The sequence below is a fragment of the Poecilia latipinna genome, unplaced genomic scaffold, assembly GCF_001443285.1.
Source record: "Poecilia latipinna isolate Pla-1442-1.1 unplaced genomic scaffold, P_latipinna-1.0 Scaffold551, whole genome shotgun sequence".
Taxonomy (NCBI): Eukaryota; Metazoa; Chordata; class Actinopteri; order Cyprinodontiformes; family Poeciliidae; genus Poecilia; species Poecilia latipinna.
Genome location: NW_015113167.1, coordinates 286,987 through 303,846, shown reverse-complemented (window position 1 = coordinate 303,846; position 16,860 = coordinate 286,987). Strand labels below are relative to the sequence as shown.

Genomic DNA, 16,860 nt, shown 5'->3' with positions numbered 1-16,860 from the left:
TTTAAGCAGAAATGCTTTTCATAATTTTTTTCCGTTTTAGACTTCACACAATTGCACAATAAACGTGTTATTTTATTTTTTTTACTAAAATGAATGCAGTCATATTTATTTAATGTTGAGATAAAATTTAGAAAATAAACACATAAGAGCATCTGCAGATTTAAAAATCTGTAGATATAAAGTCATTTATCAAAGTATTTCTGCTTGATTGAACCAAAATTTCACTTTATTTTATATGAGCAGTAAATTTACTGAGTTTTTTAGGATAATCTGTGTACTGAAAAGCTCCAATGAAGTTTTTTGTCTTTTATGAAGCTCATTTTCTTTTTCAAACATGGCTCAGTCTGCAGCGTCGGTTAAATTCCTCAGATGATCCCAGGACTTGGAGAGATAATCAGTTCTGTTCAGTAGGTGACAATGCGAACCAAGCAGAGTCTGTTCCTTTGATTTGTGGCTGTGAGAACTGGCAGATACTCCTCATCCGGTACAGAGGTTTTATGGTGAGGGCAGAAGAAATGTTCTAAAAGATGGAGAACCTCTTTGTTGACACTTATTACAGGGCAAGGAGGCAACAATGTTCAGCAGAGAGTCTCTGAGCTCAATGCATGCTAGTGGTGGAGGAAAAGTTACAGCTATGACAGAGAAACCGTTTACACGCTGAATATTCTGTAAACATCTAATAAAATAAGCCTAAAATGATTTACAATAATTGTGCACATATTTATTACAGAAATAACATCACATTTCACAAAGGTAAAGCCAAGATTTAACACATATTTTTTATGAATGCATTTATTTTTGTCTGCATAGAACTTGAACAAATGTTAAGACTTTAGTTGCCAGATGAGTTTTACGAAAAAGCCACATATGTTGAAATTGGTTTGCTTATTTCCCACAAAGAAACTTTCCAGTCACATAATGCTTTTTGTGGAAATACCATTTTATTTATTTTATTGTGCTGGTAGTTATCTTTAGAAAACTGGAGAAGCTACGTTTTGGTCTACCTGTACAAACTCCATTTCCCATCGTCCCTCGGTGTCACATCACAACAAACGAGAGAGAGAGAGAGAGAGAGAGAGAGAGGGAGGCAGCAGCTGGGACAGAAACCCGACAGGCTGCGTGGAAAGAAGGACAGAAAAAGAGAGAGGGAGGGATTTTTCCCTTCTTACATGGAGCTTTTCACCGCAGCAGAGCAGCTGAACTGACGAGGAAGAGTCCGCAGAAATGGCCAAAACGCAGGAGGTTGAGCGCATCGCCAAAAAGCTGGATAAAATGGTGCACAAGAAAAACACGGTAAGAGCACAAAGCAGTTGCTGCATCCGCGGAATGAGAGCAGCCATCAAGTGATGAGTCTACCTTTAACCGGAGAGGGACGGAAGATTCTGGAAACGGGGGAGCGGCTTTTAACGCCGTTTATTCCTGGTCTGGCAGAGAAAATGTTAAAGTTTCTGTTAAAACAAGCCGAGTTTTCTGCCTTTTTTAAAGTGGTTTGTTGGTTCTGAATCTCGGCAGCCATTGGTCAGAAAGTTGTCATTTAAATAAACACACGCACCTGGAATTAGTTACGTCATCACTTCAGTTGGTTTACGGTTTTATTTTAATTACCCTGAATTAATGAATCCACTTGTGTGTGGTTATTGTATCACTGCGTTGATAATATTGCTTAAAAAAAATTAATAATAATGATAATAAAAAAACCCCACAAAGTACTTAATTAAAAATGATCAAATTGTTTATTAATCGTTAAATTAATGTTCATTCCATGTGTTAAAACATGTTTGGTCCCATAAAGTTGCTTAAAGCTAATGCTACCTGTTAAATTACAGATCTAACTTTAGGTTGCAGCTGCATTCAGTGTCTCCATTCATTTGGCTCAGACACAGAAGAAAACAGAATCCGCAGCTAAAGGAGTGCTAATGTTTTACATAATGTGCTCTCATATGGGGCCTTTTTAAAAACTGTACCTTAATATTTGATTGTTTTATTCACTAGAAAGAAGAGCTCATGTGGATAAATAAATCCAACAGTAGAAGTAGAAATAATTTAAAATTCATTGGTATAAATATGTTCTGTGTTTGGATAGAAGCTGGTTATTAATCAGCTTGATAAGTTGGCGTTATATTTAGAGGGTAAGATCTGAACCTAAAGCTTTCTTTCTTTGAAGGACGGCGCTCTTGATTTGCTGAGGGAACTGAAAAACATGAAGATGTCTCTGGAAACTCTGCAGGTCAGTCTGACCTTCGTGTTTTCCTCCTCATTCTCCGTCTTTCTGATGCATCATTAGCAGGCGCTGGCTGCAGGTGCCAGGATGGTATTTCAGGTTGTTTAGAGCTTCTTTGACCATCTTCCTGTCTGCTCTCATGGTCAACAGGTTAACCAGGGCAAGTTAGTAGTTTTTTGTAGCATGTTATCTACTTACAGACGGTTTTTTTGCAGCATATATTAATATGACCAATGACTTACCTGAACTTACCTGAAATTCTCGTGAAGTAGCCTATATTCTCTGATGTCTTCTACCACAAGAGGAAAGAATTCTTTTGTTGGGGTTTTTTGCTCATTTTTTGATTTTCTTGAACGTCTGAATTCAGTCAACCAGAGTCGGGATGTCGGTGAACGCGGTGAGGAAACAGAGTTCAGATGAGGAAGTTCAGACTCTGGCCAAAACTCTCATCAAATCCTGGAAGAAACTTCTGGGTGAGCGCCGCCTCTCTGTGGACTAGTCAGTAACTAACTAGTACACACATGAACGGTGATCCACCGTTGGTGTTCAGTGTATCATTTCTCAGACTCAATTGTTTTGTTTTCCTGATTCAAATAGTATAGCGAAAAGTTTTAGATTTCAATCTCCAAACTTCACTTGAAGAAAAGTTGTTTGTGTGTGTGTGTGTGTGTGTGTGTGTGTGTGTGTGTTTTTTCTGTCTGCAGATGGTGCAGAAGGGAAGCCTGATGAGAAGAAGAAGGAAGGCTCTCTTGTGAGGTCATCGTCTACCTTCAGGGACTCTGGCTCTACTGAGAACAGGTTCTGACCAGCATGATGCTGCCTTTGGTTACAGTTATTCAGAGTTTCTGTCTGTGGTGATGAAACTAAATTAAAGATTATATCTCATAGATATATAATTAAAGATTATATCTCACAGATATAATCTTTAATTTCTTGGTAGAGTCCTGAAAGTTGTCTCCGTTTCATAGCAGCCATGTTTCATCTCATCGTCTCATTTCATAGCAGTGAGAAGTCTGTGGAGACTCCAACCACGCCCACCGTCCCGCACCGGTTCACCTCTTTCCCCCCGGTCCCCGTTACTACAGACAACGTGCGGACCAAGAGTCGAGAGCTGCTGGTGGCGGCTCTGCAGACTGGAGGTGAGAACGTCTTTAATCTGTGTTAAACCTCGACTTTAATCCTTTGGTTACTTGCTACGTTGCTTATTTACTTGTTACCTGCTTTCTTCCTAAATCGGTTAATCGGTTTTACTTGACCCCTCTCTAAAAATGTTTTTGTCAGTCCCTGATTAAATAATAATAATATAAAAGAAACCATGTTGTGTGTTTCAGATGACTTCAAGGCCATTGGAGTTGACTGTGAACATCTGGCAGCACAAATTGAGGAACATATCCTTTACATTTAATTCACATTATAGAACCAAAACGTTGACATTTTTCCATTTTACTCAATTATTTTCTAATTAAACATGAGCATTTATACGAGTGCCATGCAGGATGGTACAGTTCTGACTGAGCTGAACTTTATAAATCTGACCCAAAATATAATAAAAGGTAGTTTTTATCCATCTGGACTTTGATTAGGCCACAGTAACATTTTGAATCTTTAGTTTTTTACATTTACATTTTTTAGTTAAGATGGATCCAGTGCTAAACCAAGTGTGGTCCTTCCTGTTTTGGGTGAATTATTCAGTTTGCAAGGAGCTGATATGTCTGGAACGACCACCAGGGGGCACAAGAGGAGCGCTCATGATTCCTGGTTTTCTGGAAAATCTTTTAAATAAAATCCTACATGTTGTGACTTTCTGATTGTGGAATAATGGTATTTAACTCACTACCTGAGGCCTGTTGGGATGAGACTTGATGCTGAGAAGGTTTCAGTTTCTTTCCTTATTGATATTCTATTAACACGTTTAAACAGTCCAGATAGAAACTAAAAAAAAAATCCTTTGCCTTTATAGAAGTGTTTCACTTTCTGCTGGTCAGTTAATCAGTGAGTCTGACTCTCAGAGTCTGGCTGCTGACTGTTATTTAAACTCTAACCCTGAAGCATTTCTATTTTAGATCTGATTAATCTTATTGGTTCTCCCAGTAGTTGGTTCTCTGTTCCTGGTTTTATACCAGTCATCGATTATATCTGGAGAGGATCAGCAGGGCTGAAGCTTCCCTCCATTCAGGACTCGTACAGACATGGGTCAGGAAAAGCTAACATCTCAGCAGACCCCACACATTCTGGACACAAAGAGATTAAACGCTGCAGACGTTTAAACCATTCCTTCTCACTGTAGAAGTGTTTTAGTCCTTGACAGTTAATCGTCCTCACGGATATTTCAGGAGTTCAAATCCACGGACATGAAGTACAAGACGCGCCTGCGGAGCCGCATCTCCAACCTGAAGGACCAGAAGAACCCAGAGCTGAGACGCAACGTCCTGTGTGGGAGCATCGCACCTGAACGCATCGCCTCCATGACGGCGGAGGTGAGTCCGGCAGACGCTGATGAGTTCACCGTCAGCTGGTAACCGTGGGAGACGGCTGTTGTTGTGGGTGTGATTCCAGGAGATGGCGAGCGCAGAGCTGAAGCAGATCAGAGAGGCTCTGACCAAAGAGTCCATCAGAGAACACCAGCTGTCCAAGGTCGGCGGAACCGAGACGGACATGTTCATCTGCAGCAAGTGTCACGGCAAGAACTGCACGTACACGCAGGTACGGAACCAGAGTCCGCCCTGGAGGAACCCCAGGCTGCGCTCTGCTTTCATCCGTTGGTCCGGTTTGCTTCCAGGTCCAGACCCGCAGCGCCGACGAACCCATGACCACCTTCGTTCTGTGTAACGGCTGCGGCAACCGATGGAAGGTGAGGAGACGTTGGGTTTTCTCTTTCACGTTGCGGTTCGCTCCAACATCCTCAGTTTGATGTTTTACCACAAGGTGGCAGCAGAGACTGAGCTCACGGTTCTTCCTCTTCACTCACCTTCATGTTTCTCTCTTTCATCTTTCTCTTCATGTCCTCTGTTCTTGTTTTTTTTCCAGACTTTTTCCATTGTTCCCCCCTCCACCCCTCTTTCCTCCTCCTCCTTCAGTTTCATCGACTCGCTCTTCTCCCTCCTGCTTACGTCTCCGACCTCTTCACTTTCACCCTCCCCCTCAGTCTCTCCACCTTTCCCCTCCATATTAGTCCTTCCTTTCTTTCCCAGTCCTTCATCCCTCCCTTATTTAGCTGCTGGCTCTGGGTCGAGGTGAGCCGACTGATTTCACTCACTGATCCTCCGGTAGAAATGATCAAAAAGCAGATTTATAGGAATTGTGACAAATTGAAGTAAACCTCCTACCAGCTGGATGTTAACGTTATAGTTGGACAGTTTGTCACAGTTTTTTTCTGCATCTCTTAAGAGGTTGAGTTTCACCTCTGAGTCTCAGAACCTCACAGAACTGGTTCATCTGAGTGAAAATGTTTTAATTAGTTCAGCGTATTGAATCTGAGATGATCACTCCTAACCTGCAGGTTACCAGCGTTATTCTAGTTATACCTGAATGTTCTTAGAAAATGTTGACAAATGTTGATTTTCTTGCAGAAGACTCTCCATGTGGTCTATTAGAAATAAAGGCAAACACATTAAGAAAATGTAATAACCACACTAAGTTGATGTGCATTAGAAAGATTTCTGTTCAGCGCCTGACATTTACAGCAAACATCAGCACACAGTGAACCTCCAGTAAAATCTGCAAATACCCGAGACGTCCTGTCAAAACTCTTATAACTGCCTGTTTGAACTGTTCAAGCACCAAATATAGTTAATATAATATATATATATATGTGTGTATAACCGTCTTAGCAGTTTCAAGAAAACTTTACATTTTCTTGAAAAACTTCTTTAATTGAAGTTCCAAAAGTTTAAAATTTTGAGACTCAGAAATTTCCAAAGTGCCTGAAATGGGAGCTGGTTGTGTTGGGCCCAATGTCTCTGGTTTTATTGCATTTTGAAGAAACTTTAACTGCACCAACCTGTAGGTGGCGCTGCAAGCTGAACATTATCTACCTGTAACCCTGACAGGCAAACTCTAATCATCCCGTTTTCTCTTTCTCTTCACAGTTCTGTTGAAGACGTGTGTGTGTGCGCGTGTGTGTGTGTGTGGTTGTGTGTGTGGTTGTGTATATTATTGAGTAATGAAACAAAGTCAGTAAATAATTAAATTTGAATTTGCAAAATATTTTTTATTTTGTAGTTTCTTTTTATAAATACAAGACTAACAGTTGTAATATACTGAGATGAAAATATTGAGAAGTTTCTGTTTAGTTTTGTATGGAGCTTTAAGCACATTTACAGTTAGGCCTGGTGAAAGTGGTGATGATGATGATGATGATGATGCCTTTCTTTGCCTTGTTTTCCTGCCACGTATTTTTCTTCTCACACTTATATTAAAGATGCTCTTGGATTAACATCTATTTTCTTTGTTTGTTTTTATTGAAAGAGTAAAATTCGGTGAACTGTTGGTCCATTTAACCGGTGGAATCCTGTTCCTGTTCCTTCCCATTTAATCAGATGAATCAATTATTGAAATAATTGTCAACTAATTTATTGATCAAATAATTAACTGGAGTCAGACTCCAATAAGACCATGTGATAAAAGAACATAATGCAGAGCAATGATTAAACCAAAACTGTACAATGTATATAAATTTTGCACTCAAGATAAAAAATACCTTGTTTGTAAATATGTTCAGAACTAAAGTGGTAGTTTTAGCTTCACCTGGTCCAAATTATAAAAATAAAAAACTTTTGCCTTAATTTTGGTTAATCCAAATTCTTCATAGGTTCTTTTTTTTTAGCTACAGAGGCTTCCTTTGCTACAAATGATCAGGCATGGACTAAAGTAAAGCTGCTATTTCATTTTAGGACATAAAATGTTTTCTGACTTTAAAAAAATCTATTTTCATGCATTTCTAGTGTGAAATAAGCTTAACTCGTTAAATAATAAATCTTCAGAACATCCTGGGTTTTTTTGTCCAATTAAATGTCAGAATAATCAATTACTAAAATAATTGTTAGTTGCAGCTCTAGTCAAGAGTAGGAAAATATATGCAACGTTAACATTCAGAGCAATACTAATATCGGATATCGATATCGGCCCAGATGTTTGCATCGTTGCATTTCTACTTCTATTCCGACACGGAAACTTTTCAGACATGTTAAACAGGGAGCTGATAAGTGAGGAAGATGTAGTGGATAATAATACAAGTTAAAGACCAAGTAAGGATCAAAGTTCTAATAAACTGAATAAAAAAAAAAAAGGCTGCAAGGCTCCATGCAGGTGTCAGAATATTATCGGTCCTTCAGAGGATACTGACTAACTGTAAAAAAAGTATTCATGCGACAGTTGGAATAAATGACGTTTCCAGGAGAAAGCCCAGCGACGCTGGCCGTTCCTCTCGGTGATGGTGGCGAGCGTGTTGACGGAGGAGAAGAGAAGTGGTGAGAAAGCCGAGCACAGAAAGCTCCTGCAGTGTTTGTTGTGGAAACAGTGCTGAGCTCTTCCCATACATGAGCATGGGAGGGAGGCGATGTGGCGCTTCCAGGCTCAGGGCTCTGATGTTCCACGCTCTGCTCGCCGTCTTCTGCCTGGATGGAAACGCGGCCGAAGGCACGCAGTGGACGACGCAAACCAACCCACAGAAACTGTTAGGCTGTTGAAGAACGGCTCCAAATGAAGGAACTCACAAGTGAAGGTGACTTCTCCAACCATGTCAGAAGTCGAGTGGCAGCTGAATGATGCTAATCCTTGTTTCTGGTAATAACTGCTAATACGTTTCCCCATCCGCCTCTGCTGACCCTCCACAGGATTCAGCAGGCACAGAAAACAAATGCTCAAACTTTTCCATGCCATCTCCCCAAACAGCCGCGGCTTCTTCTTAGCTTATTACATTTATTTAGCATAAATGCTGCCTCATTATTACTGACTAAAGTTGGTAATGAGTTCTGGGGTGGACAATTTTATCAGGTATTGACTCAATCAAATCAAACATTTTGTCAGTTCTCTCCCAAACTAAAAAGCAAACTGGATTCCTTTCATTTAGCAAGGAAAACACAGAAAAACCATCTGAAGTTTTGAATCTATGATCCTGCTCCTACAAATCAATCCAACCACTTTAGTCGTTTACTTGAAACAGTTCATGCTTCATTTATTATTGAGTAAGTAGTTTTTTAATATTTTTTTACACGGTGTGTACGTTTGAGCTGAAGCTTTGGTCCACATAAAAGGTCCTGCCTTAGAGGCTGTAATAACAGGTTATTACCTGTTTATATAGTTAATCTTACTGTAAAGTGGCAGATGAATATCTCAGTGAAGGTAACTGTGATTATTTTTTTCTAAAAAGTGGAGCAGTCGAGAAAAAGCTTCACAGATTTGAAAACATAAAGCCTTGCAGCCACTCGTAATGAAACGACTGATCAGCCATTTGCATTAAAAACCACTAGAGGGCCAATATTGCATCCACGTGTGGTTTTGACACCAACTGCTCTGGATTTCATCCTCCATAACTCGACGAACCTCATCTGTGACCGTTTGTATTCAGCTTTAAGCTCCAAGTCAACTGTCCTCCTGATGACATCATTTCTCCTCCTGTCCAATCAGAATCCCACCGTCGTGTAAATTTTCCCCTTTTCCTTTTCATCCATCTTTCTGTCACAGATCACCAGCTGTCACTTTTTTCCTCCATCCTCTCCACCCTGCAGCTTCACGCCTGACCTGCTGATGCTGATTCTGTCCCATACTGATTTTTTGTGTCCCTATTATAGTAACATAGTCGGTAAATTGTCAAAAGTGAGTTGACTAGTGCCCGTCTGTTTCATGGTGGACCAAACGGAGATGGTGGCAGGTTTTCAGACCTTTGTAGAGGCAGAGAAGATTGTTTTGATATCAGTATCAGCCAAGAGGTTGTATTTTGTATCTTCCAGGAACATATTGCCTTTTTGCAGCACAGTCAAGTACGGTATGTTACCTTCAGTTATTAATAAAAGGCTCTACATATCAAATATGACTTAAAAGAAATTTGACACCTTAAAATTGGGTATCTGTCTCTTTAAGAAGCTCCTGCTCTTTCCTGCACGTCGTCACAGCTTTTTACAGCTATTCATTACTGCTTGTGCCTAGGCACCCCAATTGGTTGCCATGGGAGATTAAAGAATTTATCAAACATGCATAAAAGCATGAGGGAATCATAGTATAACATGGTGTAAAACAAAGTTGGTTTTAAATAACTCATAACCCTTTAAACTCATCCTCCTTCCATAGCTGCGCTCCTCCAGGACCTCTGCTAATGAGCTCAGATGATCTGTTCAGTCTGCAGGAGCAGAAATTAAAGCTTTGGGTTTTATTCCTGAGTTAACAGCTGCAAAGTTTTGACTGCTTGTTGAAGAAAAACAAAATCTGCCTCAAGCATTTTGATGTCTTATCCAGCCATCTTGCTGCTACTTCATACATGCATGCATGATGTTTGTGTATGTGTGACACACACTTGAGAAATCCCAAACAATAGCAGCTCAGGTTACAGTGAACTGTGGGAAAGAAAACAGGCACACAAGCCGCAAAATGACAGTTTGATGGGTTGTGTGAAAGTATGTGCTGGTTTCCTTCAGGAGCGCGGTGTTAGCAGTATAAACACTGCTAACTGCTCAGTTCATGTTCACTTTCACTTCAAACACGACTCACTAAAGTGTCACCTCAGGAAATGGACTGCAGCGTTTCTTCTCTGCTGGAAATCTCAGAGACCAGTTTTAGATTTGCTTCTGGCCTAATTCATCTTGTCAGAACTGGTAAAGTGAATTTAAGCTGGTTGCTTTCTGGAAAGCAGCCATCTTTTATGCAGCCAACACAGGTTTAATAGGGTTGCGTTTGGGGACACTGGGAATTTTAGTGTTCGTTAGTCTTTCCCAAAAAGGTTTTTGCTCATTGGAGGAAACAGGAGTACCAGGAGAGAACGCTGACATGCACAGGGAGATCCTGCAAACTCAGGACCTTCTTGCTGCAAAGCAACATTTTTACCAACAGCGCTACCATGGCAACAGCAAAATCACCACCAATACCTGAAAAATTATATCCACATTAAGTCAACATGGCTTCCAAACATTTTGTCATGTGGGACAAAATTGTTGAGTCAGAAATACTCTGGGGCCAATAAGACAAAACTAAAGTCAAGCAAATAAAGTTGACAATTATTGTTTTTTACATTTAAACTGGTTTTGCATGTTTGATTTGTTAAAATAATGCCCTGATGTTGCCTTGTTCAGTGATGTTGAGCTTTAACTGCTGCATCACTTTTAAAAAACATCTTTCCTTGAAAAAGCCTTAGTAAAAACTGAGAAGAATCTGACTCCTCCGTTTCAGCATGACCAGTAAAAACCAAACGTCCAGAGTATTTTATGTTTGTTCCACATAATCAGATTGAAATGTTTCTGGTTTATAAAAACACCAATGCTGAACAAATGACACCGCTACTCACTGGATGCTCAAGGGGTTCCATTTATATATGTACAATTAAAATCACAGTTTTAACAAAATATAAAATAAATAACATTAACAATACTAAGGTAAATGCATTCTGAGTGACCATCCTGGTAAAAGACTCAGATAGCTGTTTTTTTAATATTTAAATGGTCTGTCTGCCACTACAGGCACCTACATGTGTTTGTTCTCCTCACACTACATTTCCCAAGAAGCACTGGGGTTATTCTTACCATCTCATACAATAGTTACCTTGTTTTCATCTCTGTATATTTTTTATCAGCTCTTTTCATGAAGGTTTTTTTTTTTTGCACCTGGGATTTTTTCTCCCACCCCTCTTCCTGAACTGACCAACCACAGATCAGCCCTGCGGCCTCCTGCAGCCAATCAGGAGCAGGCGTGCAAGTGGGCATCAGACAGTGGCGTGGTCGAAGGTGAGAGGTTACAGAGGTCAGCAGCAGCAGTGCCCAGGTAGGCCACCCTGGTGTGTGTGTGTGTGTGTGTAAATATTTGAATTACTATGCTGACTGGGACTGCTCTGAAATGTATGTTTTGATTTTTGGGGGATTTTTAAAGAGCAAAACGTTGAATCATCCTTGTTTTTTTATTGGCTAATGAGATCTGCAGAGGGTTATTGATCACATCTGTGAGTTTTTTAGGCTGCACTAATGTTCTCCACCAAAGGTTGCACAATAAACTGGCCACTGTTATATAAAACACACTGAAAAGATGTGGATTTCTGCAGCTATTTCTGTGTGTAACTGTTAGAAAATGAGTCTGAAACCTTCCCAGTCTGAACCAACTGGTGTGTGTCCCAGTAACGTCTGTTAATGCTTCTTCCACACACACTCAGGATTGTACTGGAAGAACTTTTCTGCCATCTAACAGTTGGGAGTTATTCTCAGCTATGTCTAATTTTTGACAAAATGCACTCATACAATCTACTTAACCTAGCATCTGCTTGACAGAATAAAACACACATTTTTCTTTAATATAAATGCAACTAAATTCAGGCAGGAAGATGTTAATCCTTGAGGCCACCATGTTGAATTTTGAGACCAGGTTTGGACAGAAATTAAACTTTTTAAGTTTTCATAAAATTCTTTGTTCTCAGTGTTTGAGTTGTCACGGCAACATAAATAAGCAAATCATTTTTATACTGTTTACCTGCCATAATATCAGGCTGCAGACAGATTTAGCCTGTAAGCACTTTGTATTGCCTTGTTGCTGAAAATACGCTATATATAAATAAAATGGCCTTTACTTTGTTTATGTCAGGGGCGTCCAAATGTTTTATCACATTGACCAAAATCGTCAAGTCAGAATCACTTGTGGGCCAAAAAATATAGAATTTCTAAAACAATTTAAAATCATAAATTATTTTCCTGCTCAACAATAACCTAAACATGCAATAAATAAAAAGGAAAAAACTTTTCTTTTGAGCTTCAAAAAAACTATTTTGGTCTTGGATCAAATTCTGCCATATTAAGCCAAATTTAATAAATTAGCTAAAAGCAGATTTTGGGGACCAAAGTCTGTTTTTCAGTAAATATTACTACATAAATGAAATACTTTTTCCTATAAAGTCAAAGAGAACGCAAAAAGCATGGTTGTAAACAGATGAATACTATACTTTCTATTTCATCATATACTTTCCATGATTAGAAGATTTTAACTCGTTTCTAATAATTTTGCTCTAATTCAAAACAAAAAAATCTCAATTGGCATCAACCGCCTGCACAAGTTAGCAACCAAACTTACGTAATTTTTAAATTATTTTTGGGGGCCACACCAAATCAGCCCAGGGGCCAAATGTGGCCTCGGGCCGCACGTTGGACACCTCTGCTCCGCGTCTGTTTTTTCATGTTTACTAAATGGACTGAAAAGCTCATATCAGTTAATGTGCAAAGTTAAGATTCATAAAAGTAAAACACAAAAAAAGGTTATTTCAACACTAATCATAGACATATATGATCAAACGTTTGATCATATATGGGCTGAATTAATCAATAAAGCTTAAAAATGGAGGCTTTCTTTAAAAGCCAGATAGCTTCAAACTAAACTCTGCTGTTCCTGAAAACCGTTCAGGAAGTTGGTTTGGATCTTGTGAGGAATGTGAGTCAAACGGTCATCTGCTGCCTTCGCTGCAGCTGCAGCAGGAAAACCTGAGTTAAGAGACTGACTGTCCCTGAGAGGGAAACAGGAAACGCTCAGAGCAGACATCTTTCTTCTCCTTTTTAACTCTTCGGGGTTTTCTTCATCACTGGGAATTATTTTGTGAATTAACTTATGATTTCTGAACAATCCCTGTACGCAGAGTGACTCAAATATGATCAGTGTGTGCCTGTTGTCTGGACTCCAGTGTTTTATTGCGGTGGTGTGTGTGTGTGTGTGTGTGTGTGTGTGTGTGTTGGGTGGAGATCAGTACAGTCTCAGAGGAACTCTCCTCCGCTTGCAAAAAATAATATCATTCAGGTGAGGGACTCAATAGGAGGAATAAAATAATAAAAAAAAAAAACTAAAAAAAATATAATAAAATTGTTTCATATAGTTTTCTCTTAAAAAATAGACTCGTCGTCTTTTTGTAAATCAGTAGTTGGAAGGAATGTCGTCCTTCCTTCATCCGTTTGTTTGTGACAGGCGGGAAACGATTGATCCAGAAAACTTTGTGGGTTTTTTGTTTTGGTGGGAGATGGAGGGAGCACCCTGTTTTTCCAGTTGAACGGAGGAAAAACGAAAAAGAACGGGGGAATGATTCAGCATCCGTCTTTTCCTTTCAGCTTTCCTTCATCGGGAGGAGGCGACTGCAGGTTGAAAGTCTGGGACGGCCTCCTCTGATTGGCTCGTTACGGTGGCTGGAGTGTGTGGGGAAGGCCGGGCGACGAATCCACCAAAGGTCCATGGCACAGACGAACGGTTTTCCTCTTGAAATGCATCAGACTCTCACAAAGTAGTCAAGTACGTCTCCACATAACAGAAGATCCTAACTCATAAATACTTAAATATCCAGGAACGCGTCCTTCTCCGGTTGTTTACGGCTGAGGTGGAGAGCAGAAAAAAAAGAAAACAGAAAGAGGAAGAAACTAAATCTGCCTTCATGGATGGGCTTGACCTGTAAACACGAGCGAGCGAGGATCATTGAACTTGAATATTTCTGACAATAAATGTTAACCGATTCTACTTTCCTTCACTTGGATGTGCAGAACATTTGTTTTACTCCAATTAATTTAAATTTTCAAAGCTTTAAAATGACCTGAAGCTGAAGGGAGTCTTGGCAGTGATTCAAAGAATACGTGATTTGAACAGAGGAGTGTGTGACAGAGGAGGTGAAACGCTCCTGAGGCAGCATGGAGGTGGAGGAGGGGCTTCAGGGAGAGGACTAGGACTCTGAGGAGGTGCGGGACCCGCCCAGAACCAGGGTCTTGTAGATATTGGAGGAGAGGAATCGTGGGTAGGAGTCCCTGTGCATCAGCGTGTAGATCTGCAGCTGGGCGTCTTCAAACGTGTGAGGCGTGGGGTCCTGCATCTTCCTGTTGATCACCTCTCGAACCCGGGCATCCAGGCTAACCTTCAGTTCAGAGCAAACAGGAGAAAAAGACGACAAAAGATGACAGTTAAGATCATATACATATATATAAAAAACATCTGTTCCAAACAATTATTTACAGTAATGAGAAGATGAGAAAAACATACGACTGTTTAATATTTCACTGACTGTATCCACTAAATGTGTTTTGCCCACATGCTGACATGTTCTGTGTGTACAGAAGCCGTTCTCTCAGCCTGGCACGTTTTACTGTTAGATAAAACCCCCGATTACCTGAGACTGACTTTAAATCGTTTTAATATATCAAACACCAAATATACCTTCACATGTTCAGTGGAAACCGTCTTAGTGTTACCACTGAAGCTAATATCTACTGTCTTCATCTCAGCTTTTGGGCTACAGCCAATCAAGGGCCAGGAAAATTAATGGTGCTCCTGGATTCGCTGCTTAGCCAGAACCGGCCAATAGAAAGACAAGCAGCATTGCACTGGGCTTCAGCTTTTAAAGCTGCTGTTTAAAAAATATTTTAGATTTTTTTCACTAATAATTTAGATATTAGCACTAATATTTTAGATACTGAACTGTGATTATGTGGGGATCCACTGTAACAAGAGACTGGAAGAGTCTAGAAACAGTTAAAGAAAACTAAAGACAGCTGTGTTGTTCTTATTAACTGATAATCAGATTTTAGACTTTTATTCCTGTTATTTTATTAAATTATACAGAAACACAATAAAAAAAAACAGTGATTCAAAAATGCATAGCTTTTTTCTATCCTCCTTTCTTAAATGTGCAAAAAAAAGTTATAAAAAATGATAAGGTTGTAAAAAAAAAGTATTTTCCTGCTTCCAGAATTCCTGTTTTTTTTTCTGCCTCATAGCAGAATCAAAAAGTCACTTAAATTGCACCTGTCTGACAACATGAAGTAGGCTAAAACCTCTCTAAAAGCAAAGATGTGTTCATGCATGTAAACCATCCAATGTGATGAATTTAAAAAACTCAGGTTGGTTTAGAATAAATTATATAAAATCTGCATCCAGCATTACACTGGTTATTCCTGTCTGATATTAACTTTTCATTTTCTGAAGTATTTATGTTTGGAAGCTCAACCAAAGCAGAAGAAATCTGGAAGGGAGTTTTTATCCAGCAACAGCTGACCCTATAGGCTGACATTTTGTACTCACTCAGATGTTTTATCATTAATCAGCTCTCATAGAGGCAGAAGTACAGTGAGAAACCCTGAAACACACACACACACACACACACACACACACACACACACACACACACACACACACACACACACACACACACACACACAACCCACAAATAGCGGAGTGATAGGCATCGTACCAAGGTCAGATGTGCAGACAGACAGACAGCCTGGCATGCATCTTCTGTGCCAAACTCGCCTGGCTGGATGTCTCTCTATTTTAGTGTCTGTTGGTATGTGTGTGTGTGTGTGTGTGTGTCTCTATAAAAAGGTTTTAGTGCCTGAAGGTGATGAGAGCAGCAATTTATAGCTTCCTGTAAACACACTGTACAAACACACGCGGTGGCATACATGTACACACGGACATGTCAACACATTGTGACGAGCCGGAGACGGAACCTGACAAGAGAACCCGCGGGCTCACACACACACACACACACACACACACACACACACACACACACACAGAACAAATGTGTTGGAGTGAAGAAAGCCACTCTCCTCCCACGCCTCCCTGAGCAGAAGGGACGTCTCTTCATCTAACAACCAATAATCACTGGGTCAATCAGCTCAGAGCGCACTGAGCATGTGCAGAACATCTGGCACATCAAAGCCTCCACGTGTTCAGGAGTTCCTGTTGCCGCCGTTCAGTTTGGTGACACAGCAACTCTTAAACTCTTTGAACCTTTTGGAGATTTTCAGGTTGTCAGAAGCAAACTTTACCTCTTTTGGCGATAATATAGAAATATAGTCTTCGTAGATGGAGCGAGCTTTTTCTTCTATGGCACTCTTGTTGATTTCTTGTTTGAGGTCTTCGCAGGCCAGCCAGAACAACATGTTCTCCTCGCTGTACTCGGTCCGCAGGAACTCCCGGAAAACGTTGCGACCTGCGGGGTTCCTCATCAGCTTGTCGAACGACTGAGACCACATCCGGATCTCCTCCACCGAGGGCTTGGGACTGTGAGACGAAGAGTGGAAAATATCTGTTTGTTTTGGTTAAAATAGATTCTTTTTTTAAAGAAAAGTAATGTTTTTGGTACCGCAGGGAGACGTTGCGAAATACAATGAGATCATGGAATTATGGGTTAAAAGAACAAGAAAAAGCAGAAACTAAAACAGTTAAAACTCATCTTGTGTCATTAGCAGCTGCACTTTCAACACACTCACACTTTGTCAAGACAAACAGCTTGACTTACACATCCACAGGAAGAAAATTCAGATACTCAGATTAGATTTATGCATGTTAAGGAAAATAAAAGGAAACTGCAGATAGTAGCTGCGCTGCAGTTTGATGGAGATTATCATCTAATGAAATAACTTTAATAATCAAAACGGCAATTTATCAGAAATGTACAGGCAACGCCACAAATCTGTCAAATTTGG

General features: G+C 40.0%; 2 protein-coding genes and 1 long non-coding RNA gene across 13 annotated transcripts in view; 1 reads left to right on the top strand and 2 right to left on the bottom strand.

Moving 5' to 3' along the window:
- Window positions 1-922: 922 nt before the first annotated feature.
- LOC106952967 (uncharacterized) lies at window positions 923-1,646 on the bottom strand. Its single transcript, XR_001426085.1, has 2 exons — window positions 1,357-1,646; window positions 923-1,263 (listed from the first exon to the last, which is right to left on the bottom strand). It is a non-coding gene; the product is annotated as an uncharacterized LOC106952967 (long non-coding RNA).
- On the top strand, window positions 1,206-15,736 carry tcea2 (transcription elongation factor A (SII), 2). Of its 5 annotated transcripts, XR_001426084.1 has the most exons (11): window positions 1,206-1,293; window positions 2,165-2,227; window positions 2,589-2,694; window positions 2,926-3,019; window positions 3,224-3,360; window positions 3,553-3,609; window positions 4,544-4,698; window positions 4,778-4,924; window positions 5,001-5,072; window positions 11,078-11,211; window positions 15,711-15,736. XR_001426084.1 is itself a non-coding variant. In XM_015041429.1 (10 exons), the coding sequence occupies exons 1-10, from the start codon at window positions 1,225-1,227 to the stop codon at window positions 11,153-11,155; spliced, it is 975 nt and encodes a 324-aa protein (XP_014896915.1). In that variant the 5' UTR covers window positions 1,206-1,224; the 3' UTR covers window positions 11,156-11,753. The 5 variants fall into 5 exon arrangements, 4 of the variants coding, with proteins under 4 accessions (XP_014896915.1, XP_014896914.1, XP_014896917.1 ...); XM_015041429.1 differs by lacking the exon at window positions 15,711-15,736 and having other exon boundaries at window positions 3,227-3,360; window positions 11,078-11,753; XM_015041428.1 differs by lacking the exon at window positions 15,711-15,736 and having other exon boundaries at window positions 11,078-11,753.
- The window catches only part of rgs19 (regulator of G protein signaling 19), a 26,146-nt gene continuing 21,163 nt past the window's right edge, over window positions 11,878-16,860 (bottom strand). For all 7 annotated transcript variants that reach the window (XM_015041432.1, XM_015041435.1, XM_015041436.1 and 4 more), the window contains 2 exons: window positions 16,201-16,435; window positions 11,878-14,285 (listed from right to left, as the gene is read on the bottom strand). In XM_015041432.1, the coding sequence (XP_014896918.1) occupies window positions 14,097-14,285; window positions 16,201-16,435 (424 nt within the window). In that variant the 3' untranslated portion in view covers window positions 11,878-14,096. The remainder of the gene's footprint in view (window positions 14,286-16,200; window positions 16,436-16,860) is intronic.

Bases quoted from the DNA above. Each gene is read 5' to 3' on its own strand.
- tcea2 (XM_015041428.1), top strand. From the start codon at position 1,225: ATGGCCAAAACGCAGGAGGTTGAGCGCATCGCCAAAAAGCTGGATAAA. The intron at 2,695-2,925 runs GTGAGCGCCGCC...TTCTGTCTGCAG, and splicing joins ATCCTGGAAGAAACTTCTGG to ATGGTGCAGAAGGGAAGCCT. The intron at 3,361-3,552 runs GTGAGAACGTCT...TGTGTGTTTCAG, and splicing joins GGCGGCTCTGCAGACTGGAG to ATGACTTCAAGGCCATTGGA.